The sequence below is a fragment of the Camelus bactrianus genome, chromosome 2 (genome assembly GCF_048773025.1).
Source record: "Camelus bactrianus isolate YW-2024 breed Bactrian camel chromosome 2, ASM4877302v1, whole genome shotgun sequence".
NCBI lineage: Eukaryota > Metazoa > Chordata > Mammalia > Artiodactyla > Camelidae > Camelus > Camelus bactrianus.
Window position 1 is genome coordinate 21,483,133 of NC_133540.1, and position 14,679 is coordinate 21,497,811.

A 14,679-nucleotide genomic window follows, 5' to 3' on the forward strand; every position below is an offset into this window, starting at 1 on the left:
CTGATGAGATCATTATTTGCAACATACTTTTATCAAGATGTGTATAGAGTAATGTTGATAGCCCATATGCCATCTCTTACTCTTTTTCCCATCATTGAAGAAAGAAATATCTACTCTAGAAAATATTGTACAGTAATATTACATTTCCTTCTTTTTTAAAGAATCACAAATGTCAATATTTTAAATATTACAATAATTTTTTAAAAATGGCTCCATATTTGTATGGCTGTCAATGTAAAGATGTAGAAAGAAAAGGATTTGAGTCTACTTTTAGTATTCCATTCCGACATTCATTCCTTTAACACGCGAGAAGTGATTCTAAAGAAATAGACACTTTACAGGGATAGATATCTTGCTTTAAACATGAAGACATACAGTGACTCAATGATAGAGTAGAACAAACTAAATTATTTTCTTGATTGAGCTCACATTACCTGCCCTTTACTGTATCCCATCACTTTCAAAATAAGGCAGACCACTGGAAGGAAAAACAGAAGGAAACATCGGAATGCGCGTTAAAAGACTGACGGAACGCTCACGGGTTAAAATGTAAGAAGTTTATTCTTTTATCAAGCAATGTCTACAGACAGAGCATCCACGTAGTGTAAGCTACCAGAGGAGGGTGTTTGAGACAGACTTCCATTAAATCATTAGGGCACAGACACTGCAGATGGTGCATGTTCACAAAGGAGAAACTTGCTAAAAAGGAAAGCAGAGAAGTAGAAACGTAAGCTGATTTCTGTTGTTTTTTACATCTCCTCCCATTATATGTCCTTAAGCTAAGAAGAAATCTACTGTATCACACAGCTCAGGATGCTATATACACATAAGATATGACACACTAGAAAAGTTCAGGTTTCTAAGCAGTTTTACACAACCTTGAGTAAAATTTGTATTAAAAAAAGACCTTACTGGATTACCTTCAATAAATGGAGGTCATTTCAACAGCTCATTAGCATTTTTAGCAACAATAACAAAAAACATAAACAAAAAGATTCTCAAAACATGTAAGCTATCATTTAAAGCCTGTATAATTATCTGCTTATTGCAATGAACCTACTCACTAGTTTTAATCCACTTCTACTGGCCTTTTCTTTGCCCTGAAAAAGAGAAACAATCATTTTTAGCTCTATGCAGTGTCTCAAATAAGAAGATCAGTTAGGTTTCAAACTACACACAGTCAGCGAGAGTCATTTAAGGATTATGTAGGAGTCAAACAGAAGTCATTTAGGAAAGTTAATAAAGAAGGGGGTCCTTTGTTGGGTGATATTTAAACAGCAGTGGCAATGAAGAAGCACATCCTTCCTCACCACTGTGGCGCTGTCCCCCGACTCCCAGGTTCTAACGCGCATCCTCCTAACCCACTGATGCTCGTCAGTCCTCTAGCCAGTTTTCTTCTCCCGGTTGTTAATTTCCCTATTTGGTTTACTCTAAGCAGACATAAATAATGCTTCTTTTTTTTTTTGAAATGAAAGTTCCTGCCGATGCAACACTGGACTACCTGAAAGGAAAAAAAAAAATCTCTTCTGCTAACAGCAGACAATCTTAAGTAGCTGACATCCCAGACAAACTTGCATTAAAAATATAATGCGCTCTTGTGATCGAAAGCAAGGTTTGAGTGGACAGTACTTTGCAAACATTTTCCCATAATTGTTTTCCTCCCTTCCTCCCCATTTTCCATAGCATGCTGCAAATTGTACAGTGACTGTCAAATAGAGTTTGTCACCTGTGTACAACCTAAGGCCAATTTATGTCTTCAACTGATAGCTCATTGAGGGTTGAACACATGACCCAAGCCTGGGTTTGGTGCAAAAGATGCTAGATTTTGCTAGACTTTGCTAGACTTTTCTCTTTTATTGACAAGATATTTATGGGTATGCAGGTGTTCAATATGCAGCTTTTAGCCTTCCTTTTCCTCCTGTGACATTCCCTTCAAGGCACAAAAGATTATAAACAGTGGGTGGGACAGAATTTTTTGATTTAAGAATTTCAAGGTTCCATACCTTTTATTTCTGGTTTAAGCATAGCAAAATAATGGAGAAAAAAAAATAGCTAAACCACCCTCAGAATGAAATGGTGCTTAAAGTCATTTGAAATTCCCTGCAGTTGAGTTATTCTGGAGTATTTAAATTTCTAGTTTATTGGCTTAAACATAGCTATAGATTTGATTCTTGTCATTGATATGGTTTCCCAATAAATATTGTGTTAAATGTTTCTAATCAACCAATAGTACTAATTGTGTATGTCTTTGCCAGAAAACAACGTCTATTTTATTTGGGCCGACCAAGTAACTTATGTTTGACTCGGCTATAAACTTGAAAAGTTAAGCTGTAAATTGAAACAACGGATTAAGTGCGGCGTACTGGAAAACCCTTCATTCAGTGGTTATTTACCAGCACTCCTAGGCATCTCCGACCCAAATGACTGTATTTCCTTTCTCGACTTCAGTGATCTCACAGTTTAACTTGTTGAGTCGTCCGTCTAGTATGAAGAGAGAGTCCTTGGACGGGGTCATCAGGTATTGACCGAACAAGCCACTGTCCTGGATTCGCCTGTTCTTCCGGTTCCAAGGCCATTCCTCTGCCTTGAGAGGCTCCTTAAGGCTCTTTATCATCTTGACCTTCCCCGAGGCGAGCTCGACAAAAAGCACATCAGTCTGGGTGCTGGAACTGCCGTAGATGTTGTACTGGTGGGCTTCCGTAAAGGACGGCTGAAAGGCCAGGTCAGATATGTGCAGGTTTGTGTGGATATCAAAAGTCTCCTGAATCTCCCCTCTGATGGTGACGTACTGGACCCTCACGAGGCCTTTCAGGTCATTGATGCTGACGAGGTAGTGCCCATCCGGGGAGATGTACGGAGTGCCCGTCACGTCGCTGTTGAAGCCAATGACGGAGTCGGTGACACCGTCCACCACGAGCTGCGGAGGCACCGCCCCAGTGCTGTCGGGTTTGCAGCCAACAAAGTAGTATCCTCCCAGGTGCGTGTAGGCCAGCGACTGCGGGACGCACTTGTAGTCCTTCAGGCTGATCGTCTTGATGTATGACATGGTTTCAAGGTCAATTTTTTGGAGTGCAGCTTCATCTTTATGAAGGATAAATCCGAACCTGAAAAGATGAAAACCAGAGTCAGACAGGTCACTGCAGAGTGGACCCAATAAAGAAATGAACTGGGGGCGGGAAATGTACTGGGGGTGGGGTGAGGGCTGGGGGAGGGGGCAAAGACTGGGTTGGGGGGACCTCCCAGCCCACACATTAATTGTCAGGTGTCACGATCGTGTTGGAATTCATTTGAAACTGTGCTGCCCGCCTTCTTCCTCTAGGTCACCCTTTCATTACAGCCAAACAATTATAACTCGTGCTGTAGAAAGCAAAATAATTAAAAGCGATAGATCTAGTTAATTGGAACAACGAATTTTTACTTTTACCATAGAGGGTAAACAAGGAAACATGATTTTGCTTTTCTCTAAACTTTTTGATATTGAATAAGCTTAGTTAACTACTAGAAAAGCCAGCAAGAATAAATGTCTTGAGCATAAGAGGGGAGGGTGTGGCTCAGTGGTAGAGTGCGTGCTTAGCAGGCACTGAGGTCTTGGGTTCAATCCCCAACACCTCCATTAAATAAATACATAAATAAACCTAATTACCTCCCCTCCAAAATTTTTCAAAAATTAAAAAAAAAAATACTTGTATCTCTTTCACTAACTTCATTTGCTTCTTATATTTTTTATGACTATCAAATAAATCTGACATCACTATTTAGATAACTGTCCATAATTTCTCATTTTAATTAGCCTCACTACCTCAATAGATGCAGATTTTGGAGGGGTACAGAACTATTAGACTTCTGTTTATTACATTTTAGGATCACCTTCATTAACTATCTTTATGATTTTAACATTTATTTTATTATAAATTTTAAATACAAGTTAAAATTTTCATCCTTGTCCTGGTAATATTGTTATCATTTTTAATGATATATCTGCATTGTCTTGGTTACCTTATAATGAACAATGATGAACTTTGGAAATTTACGGCATTTTTCCATTTAAGTCAATTTAAAAATAAATATATATTTTTAATGTGTTGGTGGTCTCTTTAATTACTTCAGCGCTTTTCATAGCATTTGTCCTGAATGCCACCTGTAAATTATCAGAAGTCTCTGTGACAAGGATGAATATATTTTGCATTCAGTGTAACAGCTCCTTAAAATTTCAAATATAAGCATCTGGTAAACTTAAAATATAAATAAACTCAGACCTTTAATATTGTAGAAAAAATAAGAAGAATGTTCTCCAAAAATCAATCTTGTGTTGGAATTGTGGAAGACATCAAATGCAGAAGCACAAATGTTTTACTAAAATAGACATAAGACTATAACTGCTTCTTGAAATTAACACATTGTAAATTACCTATACTTCAATCGAAAAATTTTAAAAAGTAAAAAGAAAGACTGTAACTGCTTCTATATCATTATATTGCATATAATTACAAAATCATATTATAGTTTATATATGTTTGAATATTTGTCAAGAGATTCTTTGTTGTCATTAGAGAGAGTGCGAATTCTTCCATATAAAAGAAAAACTACTCCTTTAAAAATATTTTTAAAATATTTATTGAACAACTACTAGGATCCTTTCATTATGCCAAACAGACAGGTTTCACCTATTATAAGGCACCAGGAATATATTGTAGAGCAAAATTACTCACCCTGCTTTCAATGGGTCTACATATTTTGAATGATTTAAAAAACTGAAAAACTGTTAGGGATTAATGCTTAATTATAGGATTCTGCTAAACTAGTACTGACTTTGTAACTATTACTTTTACTATATATACTTGAAATGGAAGAAGGTAATTATTGTGAAAATAATCATTCTAGTGTATTTCAGAATGACATGGGCCATTTCTGGCTGATTTCCTGGACCTTTCTCTTTTCTTGTGTCCTTTCAGTAAACAAAACTCACGCTCTACTTTTTCAGGATAAAATTTCAGCCCTGATTACAATCGTATGAAGAGACATTTATATTGTTAACAAACACTTCTAAATGTCCCCATTAAAATTTTAATACCTAGTGTAGGTATTAAATGCTACCTGGATGTCAAAAACTAAGAAGGAAAAAAGACCCTCAAATTGAAAACTGAATCCTATTATTTTTTGTGTATCAGAATCAAAAATATAAAATTCTAAATATCATCACCCATTCTCATACTTGTGTTGGTAAATCATGAACTTGGACTCTAGGAAAGGATGTTTCTCCATCCATTGACAGTCCTTATGGATAGGCAAGTGTGTAGACGTATGATGGTGGCTGGTATCCTTGACAGAATTACGAATGATGATGGAAGATATTGTCTTCTTTCTGTTATACACTGTATGTGTGCTCAGAGGCAAAAACAGTAATGTGCACATTTAATAGAAGCCGTAAGCCAATCAAGGTTTGGCATTTCAGCTCTCCTCTTAACTGCACATCCTCTCCTCCCATCAGGCAATGGTTTTTGAATGCTAAAGAGGAAGAAAGAGGCATGCTCAAACTACTCTCGAACTATTTTAACTGATGCTGAAGAATGTACTCAAGTTTTCTGTGATACCATCCAGCCTCTTTTGGAGGTAATTAAATTTTTTAAAAATTGGTTCAGGTGAAAACGCAAAAGCTCCATGGGGGGTGATCAAATTACATCCATGTTGGCATCCGCACTGTAGGCTCCTGCAGGACTCGAGATCTGGCTATATAAGCAGATGCACTGAGGACGCCTGCAATTTTTCACTACTGATTTATTGGGCAGGAAGTGGTGTCTCTAATTCAGAATTTCCCCCTAGTACAGACTGATATTCAGAAGTCTCCCACTGTTCATTAGTCTGTGATTAATATTTACGAGGCTCTCAACTTTCATGCCTGCTTAGTATAATAAAATCCTGCATGGTACTAGGTCTAACATAGTTTGTCTAATATTTGTCAGGCCGTGTCTAGGAAGATGCAGACTATGAGAAATGAGAGAGTGGAAACGTATTCTTGAAATTCCTTCTTTTCGTAGGGATGTAAAGCAATGCAGAAAGTTCAACCTCTCAGCACGGCACTGTGTGGATTTGTTTTTAGGTTTGGTGAGGAGGGGAGAGTGTTTTTCCGAGAACTTGTTTTGGAGGAAATAGGGGTTTTCAATCTGGGCTGATTTAGTTTAATGATCCATTATTTTTTTTTATATATAATAAATATATATATATATATATAATAAATATGTGACCTTATAGAAAGTCCTTGACATCCATGAGTTTCAATTTCCTCATCAGCAGGAAGAGGATAAAAATATCTTGTTTTGCAGATGAGAGGGAATGTGTGTTTATTACCAAGAAAACAGTACATTCATAATAAACAGAAATTGTCCACACTTCACACCTTAAATATCATCATTTTCCTATTATATAGCAAATACTATATTTCCTGTGAGAAAACAGGTAACAGAATCTGTGGATGAAAAAAGAAAAATGACCAAATTGTCTTTGTAGCCAGTATTCCCACAATGCTAAAAATCAGCAGACAGGATTACCTAAATATGATGAGATTTATTCATTTGGGAATTCAATAGAGATCACGTGGACAATAGAAATTCACATTTTTATTCTTGCTCTTGCTTGTATCTACAGGATCTATGCCCAGTCCACAGCTTTGGCCAATCACCAAATTGTACCTGTTGTTAGGAACAAAAACTGCCTAACCCTAGCCCTTACTGATACTCAGTTCTTACTGAGGGCATGGAGCAGTAAGCCGTGGAGTGCTGGGGGAATCTGAGCTCTGCACACATGCTGGAATTTGGAATCCATCCATACCTGTCTTATTCAAGGATTTTCAGTAAAAGTAACAGAACATTTTGTGGCTGACTTTGGGACCTGGATCTCTCAGGACCTGGAGAGCTCCAGTCAGAGTGGATGTCACAGCAAAGGAAGCAATTTGGCAGAGAGGGGAAAAGGACAAATATTTAAAGGGAAGCATGATTGAAACCCTGTGAAGTCTAATAAAGGGCAGCTGGTCAGAGACGTCCACATCCCACAAGACCAGGCTACAGTTCTTGCACTGGAGGAATCAATGACTTCCTCAGATATTTCCCTGGACATTCGCCAGATAGATCTGGTCACATAAAGTCTCCCCAAGCACTGTTTCAGGCACTCACCCCATGCCATCTACCACGTTATTCTGCTTCTGTTTTGCCTTCTAATCTATCACCCGAGATGCTACTGAAGGAATCCCATCCTTTCAATTAATGACCTGTACTAATTTGCCATGATCGGTGTGCCAAGGGTCACAACGCCCCAAAACTGAAGAGTGAAAGAAGATCCTAAGATTTGCAGAGAAACAATTATTTTTATCTCCTGAGTCTTAATGCAGTACTGTCTCTCCCCAGAGTCCACACGGATGCCCACCAGTTCTCCTTCTAGCTCACATCTAATATTTAGAGGTCAGCTAAGGACCAGTCTCCATCCTAGAGGCTGGGACTTGTTCCTGACACTCTCTCTCCAGTGTTCTCTTTCCTCAAACCTGTCATCCACACCTCTCCAGATTTTAAAACTAGTCTTTCCATGTATATCAAAGGATGCAAATGCACAGTAGTAAGTGAAGACTGTGTGTACTGGATCATCAGATTAGCCACACACACTGTCTTGTTGATAAAAACAACTCCGATGCAATCCACAGCTGAAAAAAGGCATTTCTCCAAACTTCTCTGATGTCTCAATTACAGGAACCATATTCTTTGAAATAAAATTTCTGCACAAAAGAATTGGAACAGCCATAGGAATTTGCTGTTTTGAGATTTTATGTGTGAAAATCTATATCTAAAACATATGATCAAGTCAATAATTAGTCCTTCATAAACAGTAATGGGCAGGATTATTAATATCTTGCTTCCCTAATTAAATTCTAAGTATCTTGATTTTCCAACTGGAAAGGAAGAAATGCTTAACAGATAAGAAACTAAAATTATAACCTTCTCTCCTTGTAATTAATATATAAACCTACACACAATGTGCTGTTGAAATAACATCTTCCACTGTGTTGCAGCTAACACACAGTTTTCATGGACACAAACCATAAATCTGACGTGCTCCATCAGTCACTAGGCTGTGAATTTCTTTATATTTAGTTGTTTTCTATTATCCCAGACTGATCCTTGTAGGAAAAGATTGAATACTGTTCCCACTCAAGTACCAGAGAATTTAGTTTTGATCTGAACGTCACATAAATAGCTCAGTAAAACACCCTTGCTCATAAACAGTGGTCACATTCACACTGGAGCAAAGGGGAGTACAGAGAAACTGAATTGATACATTTAGCAAAGATTTATAACAAGAGCAAGGGCCGTCTCTGAATTGTCCTAATGCTTAGATGTGTCTGAGAAAGGACGACACTTTGAAGTTTTCTGTTTTCAACACACACGGCTGAAAAGCAAAAAGAAACTCAAGGATGTCCTTCTGCCTGACTTTCATAAGTACATTGCAGAAATTCTGTATTAAAGATTTTAGCGATATTTCTTTTTTCATATTTTCAGTTTAAATTTTTTTCTTAAAAGAAGTAGACTGTGTTTCTGAAAACTAAGTCCCCTATTTTGTTCCTTCTCAGCTATCCTATTTTCTGTTGTGGAGGGAGTTTGATTCTTCTAGGAAAAAAACTGAGACATAAATACATAATTCAATTACAGCATATTCGGGATGTCTAATTGACAGAATTAACACAGCGTCTGCAGAGTCTACTGAATCTATGAGTACCCAGGATGTACATAAAAAACAGATTTACTAGGAATTCTGTACACACCACATAGACTACAGACAATATTTCAAATACCAATGTCTTCCACTTTTTTGAAGAGCTTAAGAGCTCGGAGGAAAAAAAAAAAGAGAGAGAGAGAGAACTATGCCTTAAGAAGGCATTTTCCAAGATTGGTTGCTATTCCTAACTTGATTTTGGAAAAACAACAAGAAAATCTGAAAACTCAGCCTTCCTGATTCTATCTATTCTTCTGATTAGGAATGTTCTATGCAAGAGTGACATAACAGAAGTTAGTAAGCGGAAGAATAGGAGATAATTTGTGAATACAGGGGTGGAAATAGAAAAGGAGATTAGAAAAATAAACAATGAACAAATTAAAAATCTTATTAACCAAAAAATAATACCAAAGTTTCCATTGTACACCTGTAAGACAGAAAAGGAGGTGAAAAAAGGTTCCAAGAGGAACCAGGTTTGGCATAATTTGGATTCTAGAGACTATGAGACCAAATTCAGTCATTATTCACAATCTACTATGTGCAGTACACTTTATAAAACCTTAGGAAGCAAATGGAGAGGAAATAAGTGGTCCCTGTCCTTAAGGTAATTATGTCAAGCAGTGAGGTGCTCATGATTATGTGCCCTGACTTGCAAAGAGTGTTTGGGGAAACTTTTCAAAGAAAAGATGGGTGTAGCCACATCGCTATTACAGCTACTGATTTGCATTTCTGTTGTGCTAGTTTTTCCCTTGAAGAGAAAGCCTGTATCAGTCTGGATCCCAGAAGAAAAAGAACAAATTCTAATTGAAATAAATCAAGGAGGGTGTAATAAATAGACTGTTTACAAAGAAATGGAAATTCACCACAAGGAACAGGGCGGTAGTTTGTGGAGAGCAACAGTACAACTATTGCCACTGTTACATTCTGGAAGGAAGGCGGTATGGGGAGAGGTCTGTCTTGGGAGGCGCTGGGACCTTTATCCGAAGAAACAGGTGGTCTCCGAGAAATCAGCAAAGTGCTCGGGGAGAGTTAGGGATTATAAACTCTGGTCCTATCGTTTCCTTGCAATCTCCAGCCAGGCTTCCCACCGGCCAGATTAACCAGAAATCCTATCATCCAGACTCCTGGGACAGAGCAAGGTGGAGAAGGGTGAAATTATGTGCAAAAGGAGCAGCACAGTTGTCCCCAACTAAAGAATCTGAAACACTCCAGTCTAATGAATGTATGGAGCTGCATGGAGTGAGGATGGTAACACACACAATGATTTCTTCTAACTGAGATCATTTGGCAATGGATAAGGAAAAAACGTGTAACTTGGCAAACTGGGAGAAGGAAAATTCTTGATTTTTTTACCTGAAATGAATGCTTCTTGGATAGCATTTTTTTTTTTCCTTCTGGTAAAATTGTAGAAAATGTTTCTAACATCCAGTTACTAGTAAAATCTTTTAAATAAATGGTAGGTACTGAATGTTCATGTCCTGTGTCCTCCACCCTCCTCCAAATTCATATGTTGAAGCACTAATTCCCCATGTGATAGAATCTGGAGGTAAAGCCTTTGGGAAGAATTAGGTCATGAGGGTGGGGCCCTCATGAGTTAGATTAGTGCCCTTATAAGGAGAGTTAGGAGAGAGATATTCTCTCTCTCTCTCTCTCTCTCTGTCTCTCTGCTATGTGAGGACACATCAAGAAGACAGCAGTCTGCAAACCAGGAAGAGGGTCCTCACCAGAACCTGATCACACTGACACCCTGATCTCTGACATCCCAGCCTCTAGGACTGTGACAAATAAAGTTTTGTTGTTTAAGCCACCTAGTCCATAGTATTTCATTAAATTAAGGAACAAAGACAGAAGTCATGTAGTCAAAGTTACCCACATGATTAATACTAGTAGTTGCATTATTATTTTCCCATTACTTTTTGCATCTTCTTCAGCCAAGATGAAAACTGCATGAATACCTACCGCTTAACAGGCTGAGGGGTTATATGTAATATATGTTTAGACATTTATTTGGATTTAGTACTTTTTTAAAATTTTATTCTCCTGGGTGTGTTCCTGGGTATGTAAGAGTAAGGGAAGGGGGGGTGTTTTGTTGCATTTTTCATTTATTTAAAGGACAATAAGGCATATATCTCACAGTGTGTCTCAATTTTTCTTCTTTTAACACTGAATTTTAAAGATACATTCATGTCGCTCTGTGTAGTATATTTACTCTCTTATTTTATAGCCACTCACAGGTATCTGTAGGATGACCCACCATGTGTTATGTAATCTGCACACTCAATAACGTGTAGAATCACATGGCTTCATCCAACCATCGGGTTGGTGGTGGCCGAGCTCAGCAAGGAAGCCTAGGATTGGTCGGCCTCTCCCTTTCAGTGTGGCTTTCAACCCTCAAGGATGCTATAGGAGACTTCCTCACAAGGTGACTATAGCATCTTCTAAGACAGGAAGCACTAAGTAGCCAAGTTTGCTTGTGTCCCACTGACATTAACAAATCAAATGGCCACGCCTAGGGTCAATATGGCTGGAGACTACCCAAAAGCATGGGACACAGGATTCACCGGAGACCATTACTCTATCAACCTACCATATAAGGTAATGGTTCAAATATTGTTGTTTTATCTCAATATGGCTATTTATTAGCACCTAATTTATTAAATAGTCCATCACTTCCCACTGATTTGGAATGCCACTTGTTGGTGGCATTTAGTCTATGTCAGAATGTTCTATTTATTTCATCACTCTTTCTCTTCCTTCTTTCCTAAGTTTTGCACTATTTTATTTATTGAACCTATAAATATGTATAAATATCTAGGAAAATCAATCTTTCACCATTTTTTTCATCAAAATTTATTGGCTATTTTTTATGTGTGGTGATCCATAAACTTTGCAGTCAGTTTATCAAGTGGAAACATGATTGGCATTTTTAGCTTTACATTTTAGAATCAGCTGATTTAACTTAAAAATGTTGATGTTTTGGGGGGATTTATTGAACTTATACACTAATGAATTGAATGTTAACATGTTTAAAAGGAATATGATATCTATTTCTATTTATTTGATTCCTTTTTCATTGCTATATTAAGAAAAAGTCATCTCTTCTTGGATGTATACATAGATATTTTATCTTTTTAGCTGCTAATGTTAATGGATTTTTTTCTCATTATACCTTGGCTTTTGTTAGTATATATAAAGTTATTAATTTCTTAATATTATGCTTAGACCCCTTAGCATTCTGAATTATTTTATTTTTGAATTAGTAGGATCACAGTTGATTTTCTAGTGTTATGTATAAAGATAGATAACTTTATCTCTGCTTCACAATTTCTATTCCACTTAAGTCTTCATCTTTGTCATTGGTGACTAGTACTCTCCTCTTATTTTTAAAATATAAATTTCTTAACTGGTCTTGACCTAGTGGTGTTTCAACAATACAGAAAAGTACTGGTGGAATGGAAAAAAGATTTCAGAAGCAGATTCATGTCATATGGGAAATTAAAAATATAATAAATATACATAATATATAGTGTTGAGTTAATCAGCTATTTAGTAAGAAAAAATATATGTATATCTTATTTCTGACATAAGGTGATATCTAGATAGATGAAAGAGTTTACAAATAAAAGTAAAATAATATTAAAAGATCAGTATTAAATAGCAGTATTATAATATTATTAAAAGCATCAGCTATTTAAATATTGGAGAAGATGAGGCCTTTTTTAAGCAAGACCCTCACATTTGGTAAGTCAAAAGCTGAAGCTTGATAAAGGTTACTGTATTTTTAAAAATGAAGAATAGATAATGCAATCTATGAAATAAGAAAAAAGTAACAGAAAAAGAATATCTTGACTATATAATGAATTACCAAAATTAGAAAAAGCAAAGAACTGAAAAAAAAAAAAATTAGCAAAAAACCAAAAGGCTATTCCTCACATGAAGGGGAGCATTAAGAACTTACAAACATCAAATGATTGAAAACTTCATAAATAATTAGGTAAATATAAATTAAAACCAAAAAGTGAGATATTTATTTTACCAATCTATTGATAACAGTAATAAAGTATGTTTAGATTCAATAGTGGTAAGGATGTGATTAAATACGTTCTTTCACCTACTATTGGTAGAAATATAACCATTTTAGGCTTTTCTGAGCATAACTTAGTATCATCTCTCAAAACCAAAATATGACTCTGTTTTAATGAAGCAGTAACATCTCAGTATCTCCCCTTAATAAATGCTCATAAAACACAGTAGCATGTACAAAAATACTCATTGCATTACTGGCTATGGTAAGGAAATTTAGAAACAATCTAAACTTCAAACAGTAGAGGAATGCTTAAATAAACTATGAACCATCCACCAAAGGAAATCTCATGCTGCAGCTATAAAATTAATAATGTACTAAAAATGACAGAGATATCTACAAAACTGTTTATTTTTAAACAAGTGCATAGAAGATTAAAAAGAATATTATATTTTAATGCACTTACATGTAATTGCTTCAATAAATGAACTGAAAGATTACTCAACAACCTGTCTATTCTTCTAGGGAGAAAAGTGCTATGGATGCTTTTACTTATTACTATATATACTTCTGAACGGTTTGAAAATTGCATGTAAGCATCACAATATATAAAGGAAACAAGTAAGCTCATCATTTTTCAACTAAATAAAATTAGAGCAGTGAGATACCATTTACATGTCACAAATTAGGAACACATATAATGTTAAAAATGTTCAATTAAATGGGCACATTTTTGTACTGCTAATTTCAATCAGTGTAACTTGCATGTAGAAAATAACTGTTAGCCTTAAAGATCTTTCATATACTTATGCCCTCTTTAATAGTAATTCACTTCCTAGGTGAATAACCTTAAGAAATAATAATAAATATGGATAAAACTTTATTCACAAATATATTTATAACATTATATATGTAGTAGTGAAAATTTGTAAAGTATTTGTATTTCTGTAATTGATGATCTAGCCACTTGATATATTAGAATACCCATGTTGAAGAATATTATAGAACACTAATTTAGGATGAATGTTTATTCAATAAAGTTATATGAAAAGAGCATAATATTGGATAAATGGTATAATTAAATCATTAAAAATAAAAAAAGCAAAGCCCCTACTTGCACTGAAGATAAATATGCCCAAGATCAAGCTAGGAGATTGGATTAAATTCATTTGTTTGATTTTGAAGTTTGCAATCTTGATTCAGGCAATGAATATAATCTACTTTTTAATAAGAGTTAATAAATATACATATGTATTAATAGTAAACATATACACATGTATTATATATCTGTATATATGTGTTTATATTTATTAATTAGTAAGACAATATGTAGGGACTCTAGATTAAAAGCTCAGGTAACTCTCATGATAATTGCTGACCATCACTTAGTCTGGAATATGCATTTACTAAGCACCTAGATAAATCTGCAGACTGTGCTTGGTGCTTCAGTAAAAAGATTCATCCGTGTAAAGAATCGTCTTCTGAGAACTATAGACATGCTGAAAAAAATTCTTACGATACCAGCATATGTTTGGATATCAAATTAAATGAAAAACATATGTAAATACAAAGCATACTTGTACTGAATCAACAAAGGAAATGAGGGAACAATAAATTCATAGTACAAGTAACAAGGATATAGTAACTGAATATTAGAGGACCAATGGGGAATGCTATGGTCCATAATACAAACAAAGAATTTGAATAGTACAATGAAACTAAATTTTGTCCAGAAGAAAATGTCCAGCTGTGGTTTCAGTAGGCAGAGGGTATGACAGAAAATAATTCCACAGAAAAATTGGAAATAGGAAAGTTTTCTCCTCTGAAGACATCATTTTTCAATGTGAAAAGGAGATTAAAAAAAAATCTTTAAACTAGTCTCTCTTTGAAAATTTGCTTTT

At 35.7% G+C, this 14,679-nt stretch overlaps 1 protein-coding gene across 1 annotated transcript in view; it reads right to left on the minus strand.

Moving 5' to 3' along the window:
• Nucleotides 1-577: 577 nt before the first annotated feature.
• FSTL5 (follistatin like 5) overlaps nucleotides 578-14,679 on the minus strand; it is a 667,318-nt gene continuing 653,216 nt past the window's right edge. Inside the window, exon 16 of the mRNA XM_074376817.1 lies at nucleotides 578-3,104. Coding sequence (XP_074232918.1) covers nucleotides 2,402-3,104 — 703 coding nt within the window. The 3' untranslated portion in view covers nucleotides 578-2,401. The remainder of the gene's footprint in view (nucleotides 3,105-14,679) is intronic.